This window comes from Alternaria postmessia (assembly GCF_024291825.1).
Source record: "Alternaria postmessia strain BMP 2775 chromosome Unknown scaffold_14, whole genome shotgun sequence".
Lineage (NCBI taxonomy): Eukaryota > Fungi > Ascomycota > Dothideomycetes > Pleosporales > Pleosporaceae > Alternaria > Alternaria postmessia.
The window spans coordinates 66278-83197 of NW_026260087.1; the positions used below are offsets into that span (position 1 = coordinate 66278).

Sequence of the window (16920 nt, forward strand, 5' to 3'; positions counted from 1 at the left end):
CTATACGGGATGGGGTTGGCCACATGATGACTTTTGAGGCTCAAGCTGAGAAGAGAAGACAAGCGCGTCGTGAATCTATGCTTTGGATCCGCCTTGAGAGGCCGGTATATGGTGGCGTGAGATGGAGGATCCGGTGAGAACTTGGCTGTTGATCAGACCCGGCTTGGGCTTCTGATGGTGATGTGCTACAGGTCAGTACATGTGCGCGCTGTATTTGGTATGATTCGCGACGCGGGGAAGCAAGGCATGTGCATGATTCGGAATTCTTTGCAGCTGCAGCAATGTCTGAGGGGCTGCAAGTGTTGAAATGCGTTCGCCAAGCAAGTTCACCGGCAGCTTTGGGCAACGACGACCCATACAGACAGGACGCATGCAGTCTTCACGGCTCCGGCGAATGCAACGACAAGTGGTCATGACATTTCGGTGTGTGCCACTAGATGCCTGTAGAGGTACATGCCCAAGACGGACCATGCAAAGATGCATTCATGTCGTTTCAGATGTCTTATACACATATGTCTACATGCAATATACAGCCCCCATCCATAACCTAGTAGAAGGATCGGTTCTGGTTGGGCGACAGCGTTGCGTTCTGCCCCACGAAGTCCCAGTCAATCCTGTCCCACCACTTCTCGAGGAATGCCCTCTTGCCCCGGACACCGTAATCCTGCAACCAGACATGCTCCCATGTGTTTACGCACAGCAGTGGCACTACATCGATGCCGCCCAACGGCTTCTTGGCCCTCGAATCCTGCTGCTGCGACGCCGCACCAAACGACCCGACCTTGTTCATTCCCTGATATGAATCGACATTGTGTGTGTTGAGGTCGTGCGATTGCCGCCTGTGGTGAGCGCCTGACAGCGGCGATCCGGCGAGATATGTGGGCAAGATGCGCAGGCTGCCGAAGCTGGTGTCATTGGTCTGCACGAGCCAGACAAAGCCGGGGCCAAACATGGACTCGGCCGTGGCGAGGAATGTTTCGCGCAGTGTTTCCATGGACGAGAAGTCGCGGTTGATCTGCTTGGTGAGGTCGGTCGACGGCCGCGACTGTACGTCCGGATTGGCGTTGATGCCGCGGAAGAAGAAATGGTTGTTGAAGGCCATGCTGGCAATGTTGAAGGCGTAGGCTTTCATCGGATCGCGGGCAAAGTCTACAACGAGAGCCTTGGCTTCCTGGTTCTCGAATTGTGTACCTGCAAGAGCGACATTAGCCTCAGGCACAGTCTTGGTCTTGAATTGCATCCATCGTACCCGCTGTCGACGCATTCAACTCGTCAACAATGTGGCCTTGGTATTCGGTGTATGCGGTGTTGAAGCCCTTTGGCGAGAGCAGCCCGGGGACGCCATTCTGCTCGATCACGGCATGGTTGTCCAGTGGGGGCACCGTGTAGATGTTGCGGGCGGCGGGCGATGGTATTCTCTATCCCACGTCAGTTCACCCACGACGTATATGGTTGACAGCCCAGCGTACCCTCCAAGCCCCGGCCACAGACTGGAATGCACCCGGCCGGCGGGCCAGACACCGTGTAATCATCATATGTGTGGTGATTGTCGGGCGAGCGATCGAATTGTCGTCGGCAAGTCGTTTCTCCAAGCTCATCTTTTTCCCGGGCTCGAATCATCGCGCTAAAACCCCCATCCAATCACGACGCGTCCTCGCCACGGCAGCCCTGGTGGGCAAAACCTCGCACCCTCCAAGCGCCCGCATCACACGTTTCATCCACTCGACTCCCCGTCCATGCATAGCCACACAAACACCAGAGTCACCTGCCACTGCGACCGTGCTAGCTAAACCCTACACCCGCCATACAATGCCTATTGTCCACTCGGCGCGAAACAGAGCTCTATTCTCGGAACTTAGCCGACGAGATGGGTGGACACGATAGAGCCCAATTTTCCCATCTCGCGGTGAGGAACGTCACTCGTCTCTAGATTTTCGCAGTAAATATCCCAAAGGTAGGGCCTGTCTTTGTCTGCTCATTCCATTGTTTCGTACGTCTCTTTTCATATCGCTTCCATATCGCTTTCGGATTGCTTCCTTATCCCACTGTTTCACACGCTCAAGTCACTTCTTTGAGGTTCGCCGGTCCGACCTCTTGACCATAATACTGTCACCACGCTTCCATCTCCAAGACAATGGCTCCAGCTACATCGTCTCCCAGGCTTTCGAGGATATCCCTTGTATGCCTCTTTGCCTCGCTCATCACAGCTACACATGCATCGCATCTCTTTCTCCGTCAAGCAGAAACATGCGGAGGGAACGCAGACCTGCAGCAGTGCGGATCAGACTTCCCGTCTTCCTTTTGCTGTCCCAAGGACTCAACATGCATGGCTCTCAACGGTGGAGACATACAATCAGTCATCTGCTGCCCATCCGGTTCAGACTGCGCCTACATTCAGCCAACCACTTGCGACACCACGCAGCTGAACGCTACCCTGCACCCAGACAACCAAATGCATCTCTCCGAGACCGACGGCATTGACTTACCCAAATGTGGTGACAAATGCTGTTCATTAGGCTACACATGTCAGGGCACCATGTGCGCCAAAGACACCTCCCCATCACCGACCCCATCTCCAACATCATCCGCAAACGCAACGCCTTCCTCCACTAGCCCCGCCTCCGCATCCCAGACTTCCAATTGCCCAGCAACCGCACCCATTCAAACAAAGCAGGGCTTCGACGGAAAGTCCTTTGCAGCCGGTTTCTTCCCTGGCATAGTCATCGGCGCCCTCAGCACCTTGGCCCTGATCTGGATCATCAAGAAAAGACGCGAATCCCAGTCTAAGGAGCGCTACTCTGGCGACTTTGGCCATGTAGCTCGTCAAATTAGCGACCCCATCTACGACCCTCAACACGCTGCACGGACAGACTTCATGCGTCGGGGCAGCCACTCCGCCCACTCAAGCCCCAATTCAACAGACCGAATAGTCCAAGGCATGAAGGAAACAAACGCCAACCCACCTATCCACGGCTTCACACCCAGGATAAAAAGCATGTGGGACCGCACTCCCAAACTAAACTTTGGGTTTACGGGTGGTCTCCCATCAAATCCCGCTCCCCCCGTCCGTGCAGGAAATCCATATACCGATCCTTACCAAACCCCGCCCCCGAAACCGAAACGCATCCACTCTGCCAGTCGGCGCACGAGTTCCCTCCGTACGAGTACCCAGACATTCAACACACTACAGCCAGGACAACACCGTCCCAATGTGGCAAGGAGCGGCAGCTCAGAAACTATCGATGTCTTGATGCCTGCACCGAGTTTCCTAGCTCCGCCACAGGCACCGGGTATGCGGCGCGATAATCGCTACACAACCGACTCGGCCAACACAACATTTACTAAACTCATGGAGAGGGCGGGGTTTGATGAGAGCGCGCAGCAGGAGGTCAAGGCGTGGAGGACGCCTCGGGCTTAGACTGCGACGCTTTGCTTCATGTTTGTTCCATGATTTTCTCTTCTCTTCGTACATATATTCTACACTCTTTGATGCCTCTTTTGCTAGAGAAGGCGTTTGAGCATTTGTTTCGTTATGGTAGGCTGGCAACCTCACAGCATTTGCATTTGGCTTCGGCGTTGGCTTTTCTTTATATGATACCACATAGGCAGGCCTTTAGTCGCTCTCTACGAGCTGTTCCTTTTACCAGGCGAAAATCGATATTACCATCAACATCAACATCTTCCACTGCCTCATGGTCGTACACGTCATTAGGCGTCTCATTGTCATAACTATGTATACATGTCTGAAGACTCTTTGCGTAAAATCCTAATCAAGTATACCCTGGGTATATATCCGTATCAACTCAATGCAACGCCCATGCACCTCCTCGCCCTACCAAACACTCTTAAAACCTAGTAACACCATCCCGCGAACTTCCTCCAACGATCGGCAAAGTCTCAACGAGATCACCACCGGCCATGTCCACATCAGCAGCTACCGACGCGCCACTCGATCCCACAGTACCTTCACCCGCTATCCTTGCCTCGGCAGCCTGCGCCCTCAGTTCTCGCCCAACTTCCCTCTCCAACACAGCTTGCGTCCTTTTCTTGTGGTTCCCAAACAGACAATGCCAAAGATCGTCTTCCTTGACAATCTCACCTTCGCCCTTTTTGCGCATAAGTTGCTTAAACGGTGCGTTTTGGAGTTCAGCCGAGTTTGCAGCATCGAGAGTCTGTTCTTTGAGAGCGGGGGTCGTGGATCCGGATTGCGTAGGTAGCTTGGACAATGTATTGTTGCTAATGTGTTCGAGGCGGCGGGCAACAGATATCTCATAGATGGCTTCTTCTACCGTGTCGCTAATGAGGTACATGAACACTGTTGTGGGTCGCTGCTGCCCGATTCGATGGACGCGACTAATGGCTTGGAGTTCGATTGCGGGATTAATGAGTGGTTCGCAGAGGAAGACATACGTTGCGTTTACGAGAGTTAGGCCCGAAGAATCGGTTTTGGCATCTAGGAGTAAACATTCGATGCTAGCATCAGCCTTGAACTTCCGGATACCGTCTTTGTCGGTGATGTTGCTGGCGCCAATCTTCCACTTCTTGAGTGCATCGCGAAGCACTTCGAGGAAGTCCCCGAATTGAGAGAAAACGATCGATTTGGCGCCTGGGTCGTTGTTACGGATCCATATTAGGTGGCGCGCGATCATGTCGATCTTTGTGCCGTATGAACCCTCTAGATCGATCATCTTAATCTCTTTCATCGTTGAATCGGAAATATCAGAATAGATAGATGTGGTTGACGAAAAGTCTGGCGTGGAAGCTTGTGTCGGGCTGGCAGGTGTGGTTGTCTCTTCCTTCGCTCTGATCGCGATTTGTTTGAATGTGATGTCTTTAAAATCGGACCCAGATAGCTTCTGCTTACAAGTTGGGCAGGATCTGTGCACCTGCCACCATTGATTGATGCATTCTTTGCAATATTTGTGACCGCAAGCTGTCAAGACGCCAATCTCGATGTCTTCCCTACAAATGATGCATTCAGCTGCCGCTTCATTTTGGTTCTCAGTCCGGAGATGCTTCAGATAAGTGCACTTCGTCTTGAAGCCATTAGCAAGATCCTTTTTTCTCTCTCGCAATTGATTGGCCTTGTCGAACTCGCGCGAGTCGAATGTGTTGTCTAGTTCCTCCTTGTACTTTGCAACGGTATCGGAGATGTGTTGGAATTGCCGATAATATTCCAGACGCTGGTTCATGGTACCTCGGTACATTTCCTGCTCCTTTTCAAGTTCGGTAATGGCCTTCGCTTGTTCTGTGACAACGGCCTGAACCTTGGCATTTTGTTTCTGAAGAATGCCAAGTTCTGAGGAAGCCCGAGCATCGCCGCTGTTGGCTCTCCATTGCAAAGCAGTGATCAGCGAGCGAATGCTAGATACAACACCCTTCAAGGACCCAGCTTGCAACTTCGCCTGTAATCCACGTCGTGTATTGATAACTTCAAGCAGAAGTTGAGGCGCGTGACCTCGATCACTGTCTTCGTCCCCTTTCAGGGCTTGTTTTTCGGCAGCCTTGAGCTCGTGTTCGACAAGATTATCCTGCAGACCGTTGACAGCAGCATTACGGTCCGCAACAAGGGTTCGAAGAGCCATGATGTAAACGTACAGCTCGTCCTGAGCTTTGAGAGAATCGTCGTACTCTTCACCCGTCGTCTCCTTGTCGTCGTCATCATCCACCAGGCGTGTTAGGAGAATGTCAACAATCTTCGCACGCCATGTCTGTATCAACTGGGCTTGCTCGTTCAGATAATCGCTGAGGTTGTCCATCGTATCGAGAATTTTCCGGGCTTCGATACCTCCCAGATCCGGAAGGTCAGCTATTGTAGGTATCTGGTGGAAAGGCTTTCTTGAATCGACTTTAGCCATTTGCTGCTGCGCTCTGCCCTTCGATTCCTTCAGGAGTTCACGGCGAATTACCCTGGCCGCTTCGTAATAATCCGTCTCCAATTTGTCTTTCTCGCGCCAGTCATCTGAGTCTGGCTCTGTCAATTGTGGATTTTCTTTGATCTGATGCCAGGCGGTGGCGGTAAAGAATTGAGCTGCATGCTCAAGCTCTAGAAATGACCGGAGCGATTTGCGCAGAACTGGAATGCGACCCATATTGTCTCCGTCGATGTCTTCGTCTTCATCAGCCCCGTGGAGGCCACCTGTGGATACGCGGCCTAGCTTCTGCTGCTCCGCTAGTAACTCAGCTCTGCATATCGCAATATATGATTGTGCCTCAGTCCGCGCTTTATCATAGTATTCAAGCGACGACTTTGCACGATTGGCGAAGTTTCCTGCGTATGCTTGGATGTGACCCATCTTGATCAGACACAGAACCATTTCGCGAGCCTCTGCCTTCCACTTTGTGTCGTTCTGCTCTATCATGACCTCTAAAACTTCGTGCACGGTACGCAAGGCACCGTTCTTTGCACCTAACGCTTTCTTGTTCTTTCGACCTACGTTTGCATGGAGACAGGTCTGGCGCAATCTTATTAGCCACTCTCGCATGCGCTCGACAACCTCTGGGTGGGTCTCATCGCGACCTTCTTCTTTCGGTTGCCCTCCGGGGGTGAGCCAGCATGCATCGCACATTTGACGCATCATTTCATTGTAATGCTGCTCCTCGATGGTCGTGAACGGAACAGTGATGACAACACGTTTCTGCGGTGGTATTTGAAGGTCATCACGAACCCTTGCTTTTGTGTTTCGCACAGCAATCTCGTTGAAGATGCCTTTGAAAGACACCTTGTCTAGACGAGTCCAGGCCGCCTTGTTGTTCGCAAATGCATCGCACCTAAGGAAGATCAAGAGGCCACGTAAATCCTGGACGTCTTTGCGAAGAGGAGTTCCGGAAACCGCCCATGCATTACATCTGGGGATGATTCGAGCTACTTGGGCGGCCTGACTGACCCCGCTTTCAACCATCTGCGCTTCATCTAAACAGACCCTCCACCATGAGATGCCGACAAGGGGGCTATGCCGGCGGTCCTGACGTTTTGGACGTCGAGAGCTGCGATCAGGGGGAGGTACAGCGTGGTGGATCTCTTTCGAAAGGACTTGATATGTCGTCACTACTACATCGTGTTGCATGAGATAGTCGACTGTGGCTGTGGCATGGTCTTTCTTTGGTGCAGATTGAGAGGGGAGACCCTTGTAATGGCAGACCTTAAGATCAGGAGCATGAGCATGTATTTCGCTCAGCCACTGTTCCAGAATCGAAGGAGGAGTAATGATTAGTGTAGCGCCTGAAGGCCTAACCTGAGCTCCAGTGTATGTATCATAGATGTTACCATCAAGGATGTCCCGCTTGTGATGGGATATGAGCGCGATTAGCTCAACGGTTTTACCTAAGCCCATTTCTTCGGCGAGTATACCACCGCGCAGCGACTGTAGGGTGTCGTTCTTAGCTGCATCTAAATTGGTGACTATAGTGCCCCGCAGCTGACTGACGTAGCACGGTACTCCTGCCACATCTTGTGTCTGCCTAAATGATACTGGTGGTGAAGTGTTGACAAAAGGCTCCAGTAAGCCAGAAGATGAGAATGCAACGCCTTCTCGACGCAAGAGCCAATCAACAGTCCTTTCTTGGAAAGGCAGAAGCTTGGTGTCGATCAAACCTTGTTTGATAAGCGGTGAAATCTCTGTGTTCGCGGGTGGTACATGTACGGAATCGTAAAAGTCGGATAGGGTCCAAGACTTGTCGCCTCTCGGAGCCGCATCGCTCATGTATTTCGAGAGGAGCTTCAGGTCCGCGTTCATGTAATGGCCTCGAATATCTGGATCCTCAACCACAGATATGTTCAGAGTCCACCGTATCTCCACTACCAACTTGTATTGACTGCGCCCGTGCGTGGGTGGGTGCAGCTGGCATCGACAGAAAGCCGCGCGAGAAACAGGTTTGTGTCTTTTGCCCTGAAGCGAGGTGGCAAGTGCAGAGGCATTCCGTAGGTGGGGTATGACCGAATCTATGAAAGGTGAGGGAGTTGTGGCAACCAGGTCGACACCCGTTTCATTGACAGCGTTCCAGAGTTTCATCTGAAGAGTATCTCCTGTGTGGTCTCTCCGACAGGATTCAAGCTCTAGATTTACGGGTTCTTGCGATATGGCCGGGGTATACGTGATACTTAAGGAGTCTTGCGATGGGGTAGGCATGTTCTGTAGACATGTTAGTTGGACTCCATAAGAATCGACCAGCCTACTCACCAAATCGATGGATACGTTGGCTAAGACAACACTATTCTTTTCATTAGAGTCCGCCTGCGGCCGTACTGGAATGGCATTGCCATTTCTGGATTTGCGTCGTTTGGGCGAAGGTTCTTCTTCTTTAAGCGCAGTAGGTGCTGCGAATAAGTCTTGTATAGTACGGATGCAACTCGAGGTATCTTGCGCCGGAAGCGACGATGGCCCGCCAGGACTCCGGACGTCGGCCACAGAAAAGGCAGTTGCACGCAGCAGCTCAGCACTGCCCTCTAAAGAAGACATAATGGCTGTCGACTCAAGGTGTCAAGAGGAAGCCGTGGTATAACAAGGGACGAGGCGAACGCGGGTATGAGCGAATGTCGGCCATCGCGGACACGCTAAGATAAGTGATAAACCAGGGTCAGCCCCACAACCAGGCATCAGTTCAAGATGGTCCGCCTTCACTATGACCCCTCACCGCTAACCTTCTCTCTGAAGAATTCTTCGCCTCACGCGTGAATACAGCAAATCTGGAGAGATTAAATCAAACGTTAGGCTTCGTGCCAAAAGTGACTGTTGGTAATAACTAGCTAGTTGTCTCTTTCATCTACATGGTTGAAGCAATCTCCAAGTTGCCATTGCTCCTGCGCCAATGACGTGTTCCAACCACTCATAAGGTAGGCTGTTCTATATGCGCCCTAACAATGGCTGTCTCTTTGCTCAAAGAACAGGCACGGAAGTGTACCAAAGAGACATATATAATCCTGTACCACAACTGAACACATCGTTGGAGATGGCCCGTGTATGCGTGATGCCGTCGGCTGTCCATGGTCGGATGATTGCGATCTAGTGGCTCACAGTGGAGAAGTCTTCGGCGCGGGGCGTTTGTCATCAGGCGACAACCGAAGTCCCGTCTGGACAGCCGAAGGTTCCTGTGTTCGGGCCTTCGCTTTGTACTCATCCTTCTCGACAATCTTGACGTCCCTAGGGACAGATATGAGCATAGTCTCGGTGTTACGCAATGTCAAATCCATATAATTCCGTAGCAGGTGTTTACTCCGTGGCCAGCACTCTCTTGATCGGTTCTGCAGCCTCGATGAACTTCTCGACCATGGTATCTAGCTTTGTGAGATCGTCCTTCCCCTTCTTGACCTCTGCGATGAGCTTCTGCTTCTGCTTGAGCTTCTCCTGTCGTGCCTCTTCGAGCTTGAGACGGACTTGGTGTTCGTGCTCGATGCGCGCGGTCATGAGGTCGTGTTCGGTCGATTCCTTGTGTTCGGGAAACTGTTCAAGGAACTCTTCGCGAGAGATAAGTGGCAGTTTCATATATTTGTGGCTGTACAGGTATCAGCTTTGAACGCAAACTTTCGCATAGGGACATACTCGTAGTTCTCGGCAGCAGAAATCTCAGAACGCAGCGACTGCTCCTCATACTTGAGATTGTGAAGGCCCAGAATCAGCGCATCATTCACAGCCCTGTCATCGGATGTCTTCGCCTTCTCCTCGCGCACTTTTAATACGCTTTGGCGGTAGAGAGTTTTGACAATTGACAGTTGCGCGCGAATGTACTTCTCCCTCTTCTGAATCTCTTGCGTAGCTTTCTTCTCCTGATCTATATCTTCGCGCGAACCCGACTTCGGGTTCTTTGGGTGAGCAAGCTGGTAGTCTACAAGCTCGTTGATGAGCTTCTTGAGGTTCTGCACTTCTTTATGGAGGCGCGCATTGTGCGGCGTCTTGAGGAGATCGGTGACGTTGAAGGAAGAAAGATCGGCAGGCATCGCATCTTCGGATCGCGCAATGGGGAGCTGCTGTTCGCTCATATTGAAAACCTTTGCGGGTTGTGGCCGTTACTGTTGTCGTGGCGTTGTTCGCGGTCATCGCGAACAACGGCACTAGTCATGCCTTGGCACAACAGTCACATGATGTCGTGTTCCTTTGGCGTCCGCTGTCACCCAGGCACCAGAGCTGCCGTCTTCCATCTCCACAACCAGGCTGAACTCTCGGTAGATTTCACAGCACGTCCAATAAATTGCTTAAGATCTTGATCGCGCCACATCTGATCGATCCAGGTAAGCGACGCGCAAGACGAGATGAGATGTGTACTAGATCCTGGCCCTTTTGATCCCATAGCGCGCCGCATATGTCCTCGCCTATCGCCTTGAAGCATCCTGAAGGGATTTCTACATTGAGCAAACCACGCATTAGATCGATCGTTCTCAACGCACTGGTCATACGTTCAACCAGTGCAAGTGCCAGCACTGAGCATGTCACGCACACACACGGACCGTGGCTGCGAGGCTCGAGGGTCGTCCTGCCTCAGCTCAGGTAACCCGGTATCGGGGACTGTGATATATTCTACTACCTGCATATTGTGCGTTTCGAAGCTACGACCGAAGTACAAGGATATACACAAGTTTTCCAAGCTGGGCACCACTGCAAGGAGGCCGTTTGGTGGAGTGGAGAGCGACAGGCCTCATATCTCGGGTTCCGGTACCGATGCTGTCGTTACCTTTCAAAGCACTCGCCAAGCGCAAAGACTCCGTGCTTCCGAGTCCAAGCTGACTCGTCTTCTATCGTCATGCCAAACCCTTCCTCAGAACTCCATCCTCGACCTTGCACAGCTGTGCCGCTCCATGACACGCTTTTTCTTCATTTTAACCCGTGAGCGACGAGATTCGTCACAGATACTTTGCCACCAAAGTTCATGTCCGTTGGAAAGCGACCCGAGCCCGTACATCGGCCAAATCAATATAGATCCGACGAAGTCCCATTCAGCTAGCAGAAACGGCGATTTGTTCAAGAACGGCCCAGAATTCCTGCCTTCGCAGGTACTGGGCGCGCACTATCTATAGCGCGGTCCGCGGTAGAGCGTTAGCGCCATACTAGGCTGCCTAGGATCTGAGCCCGAGATGAGAAATTGCGGAGGATTTGCATGACCGCAGGCGCCCAAGGTTTGCTTTTCCATGAAGATCATTGCAACGTTCAGACTTTGGGCCACGGCCAACGTCTCATTTCAAACGGCCTGAAACGTCGAGAGACACCCGACTGGGTCATACACGACTCACTGTGAGCTTCTTTATCAGCAAGCTGCCGGGTACCTTCTTCCTCGGCAAGAGCACGCAACGTGCTTGGCTGGAGACCCGGGACTAGTGAGCCAATCTTTGCCCTTTGGCATCTTGCATCACCGCAAAACCTAGTTTGGGACCAATTATATCGGACATCCATGAAAGACATCTTGACGGCTTCGACACGCTCATGGGCTGGCTAGGCCTTCCGCTACCCTCGCGGACGAAGAATCTCAGGCCCACACTCTGATTATTCAAATTTTAAGACCTTGTCATTTGTCGAAACGGATTTTGAGCATAGCGGAGATATGTCCGATGAGGTCAGGCCTCGCTGTGGCTGTTGGTGGCACCGACCATAGATCGATTCTGTGCGGCACAGCTAGCGATACGATTTCGCAACCAGGGGTAGACGAAGTTTCAACGAAGCTTCGGCGACCCTTCTGGCAATCCCTAGAGCACCGAAGCGCCTCTTCACGGGGCGAGGAGCTTTAGGTTTCTGGAACGTCACCACACTCTAACGAAACGGCGCATCCTTTACTCAATTGTTGTACGTCGGGCCGTGCGGCGCGAAGACACTTTGCGTGCGTATACTGCATGCAAGATCATCACGAGTGGAGCTAGACCACGCGGAAGGACACGACCGACGGACCCTAGATGGGAATTATCAGTGTGTGGCTGGTAGGCAAATGCTCATTTGCTTTTCCCGTTACGTTCGGCGCCTTGTTCATGCAACCACGACTACACCCATGCGCAGTTCGTTTGCGGGATTGAATATCAGCGGGAGATCTCAAATGACTTGCATCAAGCGGCTATGCAAGCTACTGAGTTCTGCGTCGTTCACTATCATAAGTTCTCGAGATGCTATCTTGTATGGCAGTCATAAAGTAGTTGGAGGGGTTTCAGCTCCTCGCATGACCAACGCCTAGTTCATACATGCATGCAAGCAGCACGAGGCAGCCATCTAGGTGTGGACTAGAGTTCCGAGAAGATCAGCCCGCACGATGCTCGGCTAGTAGTAGTGTGGCATGCAGCTGTGCCAGCAGGCACAATCTGCAGGCTGCAGTCACAACTATCAGCTAGAAGGGAGCTGCCGGCAATGGAAAATGATATTCACTGGTGCTACAGTTTGCTAAACTATATGGCGCTCGACATGTTCCCGAATATGGGCTGCGGCCCACAGCACCGACCGTATGTTTTCCCCTTATGCACGCGCATTTTCACGTGGAATGGCAGGTGTCATCTAGGATAACCCTAGGACAACCTAGGGCGTTGCCATACAAATCTTGGCACTAACCCCGGCGAAGGCGATAACCCAAACCTTATTCCGGACCTTTAGAGCCTCCGCTACAAACTTAGGGCTATGACACGACGCGATTCGCCCTGGCCGCGCCTCCTTGACTCGATGCTCATGCGGGCTAGAGCAGGCGGACGGCCTGGCTTACCACGGTATTTGCAGTGGGCCAGAGATAGTTCTTAGTCAGGGCCCTCGAGTGCACTGTAAAGAAGCCTCATTGACCCGCTTGCTCGTCTCTTTGATTTCCCCAGCATTCGTTCATTTTTACCATCTTCGTTATGGCTCCAGCAAAAGAAACGTCGGTTGATCTGTGCAAGCGGGTCAATGCACAGGGAAACACCATTGCCATCCGCATGCTCGAATATCTGAGCACTGCAAAGACACCTATTCATGGCTTCGAGCCACTCGCCAGAGAGTTCATTGAGCTCTGCCAAGTATTATGGTCCATCGAAGCTGGAGTTACGGAAGCGTCCAAGACACGGAGTGGATTCCCAGTCGAGGTATCTCAAGAACTTGACAGGAGGGTCCGTCAGGTTAATGAAGAGTTCTCTGTTCTGGCCCAAATGGTTAACAAATGTAAGTTTGTCTGGTTTCTTGAGTTCTTCATTTCTGAACTTGAATCTTCAAACAATTACGGTGAATTATTGCTGACGGCATTAGTTGTCGACAAAGAGAACCACAAAGGCGGATTCGGTATGAAGTTCCGAATGATGTTCGCCGATACAGACGTTGAAAAGATGCGCCACACACTTTCACGGAGCCGTGACTCCCTCAAAGTCAGCTCTGCCATGTTCAGGTGGACACTTGGCGATGCACGAGCTGATGCCTCCATGGGTATTGGATACGCCGGACTGATTGCTGCATTGGAGCGATTGAACCCAAGCAAAGCCTCCAGCCTTCCGCCTCTACACCCAGCGCCGACATCTGATCTTCCACCAACACCTCCAACGAAGGCTCCAAGCCATCATGGAGATCACCCACTCTTGCCACCTTCACATGCTTCGCACCGTATGGACAGACCATCTTTGAATGAACTTCGCCATGAGGAGGGTCACTCATATGACAGTCACAGTTCACATTTCAGACATGAGGACACTGGTCTATCAGCCGGAATCGTAGATCTACACAAAAACTGGCGCGCGCCAGCCAGTGCGCGTTCAAGCGAATCAACAAGAGATACAATGTACCATCAGAATATTCGGCATGAGGATCCTGTGTACGAGGACTATGCTTCGCACTCCAGCACTCGGTCACCCACAATGGAAGAAAAACTACATGGTCTCAGCGTCAGCGAGCGCTATATGGACGACCATCACTCTTCGTCTAAAGTCGACTCTGCCATCACATCGCCGCACTGGGCACCTCGCCAGAGTGGAGGCTCAAAGAATGTTGGTGGCAAGGCAGCACTATTCAATGCTGTTGAGCAGAGGAGACATCGCATGCTAGAGCAGCTTCTAGACGGTGGAGCTAAGGCTGAACCTCACATGGAGTCCGCGATGCTTCGCGTCGCTGCACAGAATCAGGACGCGGAAAGTATCATGCTACTTCTTCGATATGGCGCAGATGCTAATGGTTTCGACCGTGAGGGTGTCACTCCCCTGTTTGCGACAACTCGTTCTCAGTGCCTTGAAAGCGCGAAGATACTCCTCAAGCACGGAGCAGATCCTAATCTGTCTGCCGGCCCTGATTCCGAGTCACCTCTAGCACTGGCTGTGTCTCAGAATGCTATTGAATTCGTCCAGCTATACCTCGCCAACGGTGGCGATCCTGGTTTCGTCATGGAGAACGGTTCTACAGCACTCGTCTCAGCTATGAACAAGACCACCTCGCCCAAGTGTGTCGAGATGCTCTTGAGCAAGGACGGTGATGCCAATGCGAAGAATGGAGAAGGCACAACTGCTTTGTTCCAGGCTATCCAGGCGAACCGTGTAGATCTCATGACGGTGTTGCTCGATCACGGAGCGAATCCCAACCTTCCGGGTCCTAAGCATCCACTCTGGCCATCCACTTACAAGCCCAAGTGCCTTCAGTTGCTGCTATCTCGCGGTGCTGACACCAAGAAGACGCCTGGTGTCATGGAATTGGCTTCTAGTTTGAAGAAGCTGGACTCCATCAAGATCCTTATGGAAGCTGGCGTATCTCCTAACGTCCGGAAAGATGGCGTCTACACACCACTTTGCTCGGCCATTCGTGATAACAGCCCCGAGATTGTTACGTATCTGCTAGAGCATGGTGCAGACCCAAACTTCAACGCAGCGGAATACCCAGCTTTCAAGAGTATTACACACAAGCGCACACATTTCCTACCGCAACTGGTTGCAGCTGGTGCAGACCTTAACAAACCTAAAGGTATTATCGAAACCGCTGTCAAGTTCAACGACAAGGACGCGATGATCTACCTGCTCGACCAAGGCGTCAACCCCAACGATCGAACACCGGATGGATGCACACCGCTCACCACTGCTATCAACGACGATCATGGCGAGCTCGTCGATATCCTCCTTTCTCGTGGCGCGGACCCAGCTATCCGTGGAAAGGACTGGCCTCTGTGCATGGCCGTCAAGCGTCCCGCCATCCTCAAGAAGCTCCTTGCTGCAACTCCCAACCCGCGCGCTTTCCGCGGTGTCGTCGAGATGGCTGTCGTAGCCAACCAACTTGAAAGCATTAAGCTCCTCCTTGCAGCAGGCGTCAGCGTCGAAGACAAAAACTGTGGTGTCTTCTCTCCACTCACAACAGCCATTCGCGAGGAGCGTAAGGTCATTGTCCGCTACCTCCTCGACGTAGCCAATGCCGACCCCAACGCCCCCGGCGAGCATCTTCCGATCGTCAAGGCCCTTCGCCGCTACTCCGGCGACACAGAAATCATTCAGATGCTGCTTACACGTGGCGCTGATATTAACAAGATGCACCGCGGCTGGAACGCGATTTTGCAAGCTGTCGAGAATGGAGACGCTGAGATCCTCAAGCTTCTCATCGACATGGGTGGCCCTCCTGACCTCCAATTGCAGGACGAAGCCGGCCGGGCCGTCATCGACATTGTTACCGAGAGGGGCTGGGAAGAGGGCCTTGCACTTCTTTTTCCGAATGCAACTACCCCTCCAAAGGCCAATGTGTCAAAGGCCAGGTAGTAGGTAATCCACCACTGCTTTCTTCTCTTGTTACTTTGCGGCGAGCAGAGTGCTGACTGGCTGCAATAGTAACAAGAAGAGTTTCTCTATCTCAGACTGGCGCTGGATGAGCATAGAACTTGAGAAAGGCGAGATGAAGAGTAGTGATGACGAGGATGAAGTTCCAGACGACTGTAGTCAAGCTTCAAGTGAGCTACTGCATGTATGATCGGAAGTTCATTCCATCTGATCGCGTTTCATTTGTCGGTAATGGAAGTAATGTTGGCTGGGACGTTTGGTCTGCTTGTGCATTTTTGCCACGGAGTTCTCGGTATACCACCTGTTGTTTAGCATTTCCTCTCTTCTGTTACTCATGACATGGGAGGACTTGGAGCGCGCGTTCAACTACCTAATCGGTAGCATCTTTTTCATTTGTTTTGACCGAGACTTTATTCCTATATGTCATTCCTTCAATACACGAATACACATACAATCAGACTTGATCTCCGTCTTCCCCAATCTTCACAGACCACCGCACCCATCCGTCACATACCCCTCTTCTACACACCACCTCATAATAATCAAGCATTCCTCGGTCCGAATACCTCCTCATTCCAGGCGTCCATCCAGGCGTCTCTAGCTCAAACTTATTACCCTGCATCAAGCAACATTACCCTAGTTCGCCACACGTCCATCCGCCTCCACTTTCCAGACTTTCGGGACATACCAAAGCTTACCACTAGCACGAAATGATGGAATTGGAGGCTTGAGTCTACTCGCTTTCGCGCTCGCGACAACGCACACATGCGGAAATGCGTTATCTTAGTGTAGGTCTAGAAATGTAGACAGAACTTAATCGGCGATCGCAATTGCGCCACTGCCGTTGCGGGTCGTTAGAAGTAGATCTTGGTAACTGGAGGGCATACGGCAGGTACGGTTGATGCGCAAAGGCCATTCGGATCTCTTCCGCCTGGAATGTCGGGACGGGAGTAGATTACTTAACATTGTCCGTGTTCTGGAAATGGCCTTTACTTGGCATCTGAATGGAGCTATTTGTTTTGAGCGCTGGCTTGCCCTGGCTAGAAGTCTCCTTCATGTCATAAGGCGAGCAGGTGACAATATCCGTGATCAGTATACCCGAGCGCGAAGGCAGTTGCAAAAGAGGAATAACGCAATCGTAATTCGCTGCACATCACAACACATAGCTTTAACAAGAAATGGCATGCAAAAGTGTAACATCATTAGACTACTCATGATATATGCTGCTGTTGCTGCTGCTACAAACAACGACGCAGGCC

At 51.9% G+C, this 16920-nt stretch overlaps 5 protein-coding genes across 5 annotated transcripts; 2 read left to right on the forward strand and 3 right to left on the reverse strand.

Annotated features, from left to right (window-relative positions):
* Positions 1-547: 547 nt before the first annotated feature.
* Positions 548-1535, reverse strand: J4E82_003244 (uncharacterized protein; the record flags this gene model as incomplete). Its single annotated transcript, XM_051729533.1, has 3 exons — positions 548-1191; positions 1250-1418; positions 1470-1535. The coding sequence occupies 3 exons, from the start codon at positions 1533-1535 to the stop codon at positions 548-550; spliced, it is 879 nt and encodes a 292-aa protein (XP_051590567.1).
* Positions 1536-2452: 917 nt separating this feature from the next.
* Positions 2453-3418, forward strand: J4E82_003245 (uncharacterized protein; the record flags this gene model as incomplete). The annotated part of the gene is made up of 1 exon (XM_051729534.1): positions 2453-3418. One exon carries the CDS (start codon positions 2453-2455, stop codon positions 3416-3418), a length of 966 nt encoding a protein of 321 aa, XP_051590568.1.
* A 427-nt stretch (positions 3419-3845) lies between these two features.
* Positions 3846-8459, reverse strand: J4E82_003246 (uncharacterized protein; the record flags this gene model as incomplete). The annotated part of the gene is made up of 2 exons (XM_051729535.1): positions 3846-8132; positions 8181-8459. 2 exons carry the CDS (start codon positions 8457-8459, stop codon positions 3846-3848), a joined length of 4566 nt encoding a protein of 1521 aa, XP_051590569.1.
* A 750-nt stretch (positions 8460-9209) lies between these two features.
* J4E82_003247 (uncharacterized protein) lies at positions 9210-9976 on the reverse strand (the record flags this gene model as incomplete). The annotated part of the gene is made up of 2 exons (XM_051729536.1): positions 9210-9492; positions 9540-9976. 2 exons carry the CDS (start codon positions 9974-9976, stop codon positions 9210-9212), a joined length of 720 nt encoding a protein of 239 aa, XP_051590570.1.
* Positions 9977-12793: 2817 nt separating this feature from the next.
* Positions 12794-15643, forward strand: J4E82_003248 (uncharacterized protein; the record flags this gene model as incomplete). Its single annotated transcript, XM_051729537.1, has 2 exons — positions 12794-13091; positions 13176-15643. The coding sequence occupies 2 exons, from the start codon at positions 12794-12796 to the stop codon at positions 15641-15643; spliced, it is 2766 nt and encodes a 921-aa protein (XP_051590571.1).
* Positions 15644-16920: the final 1277 nt, after the last annotated feature.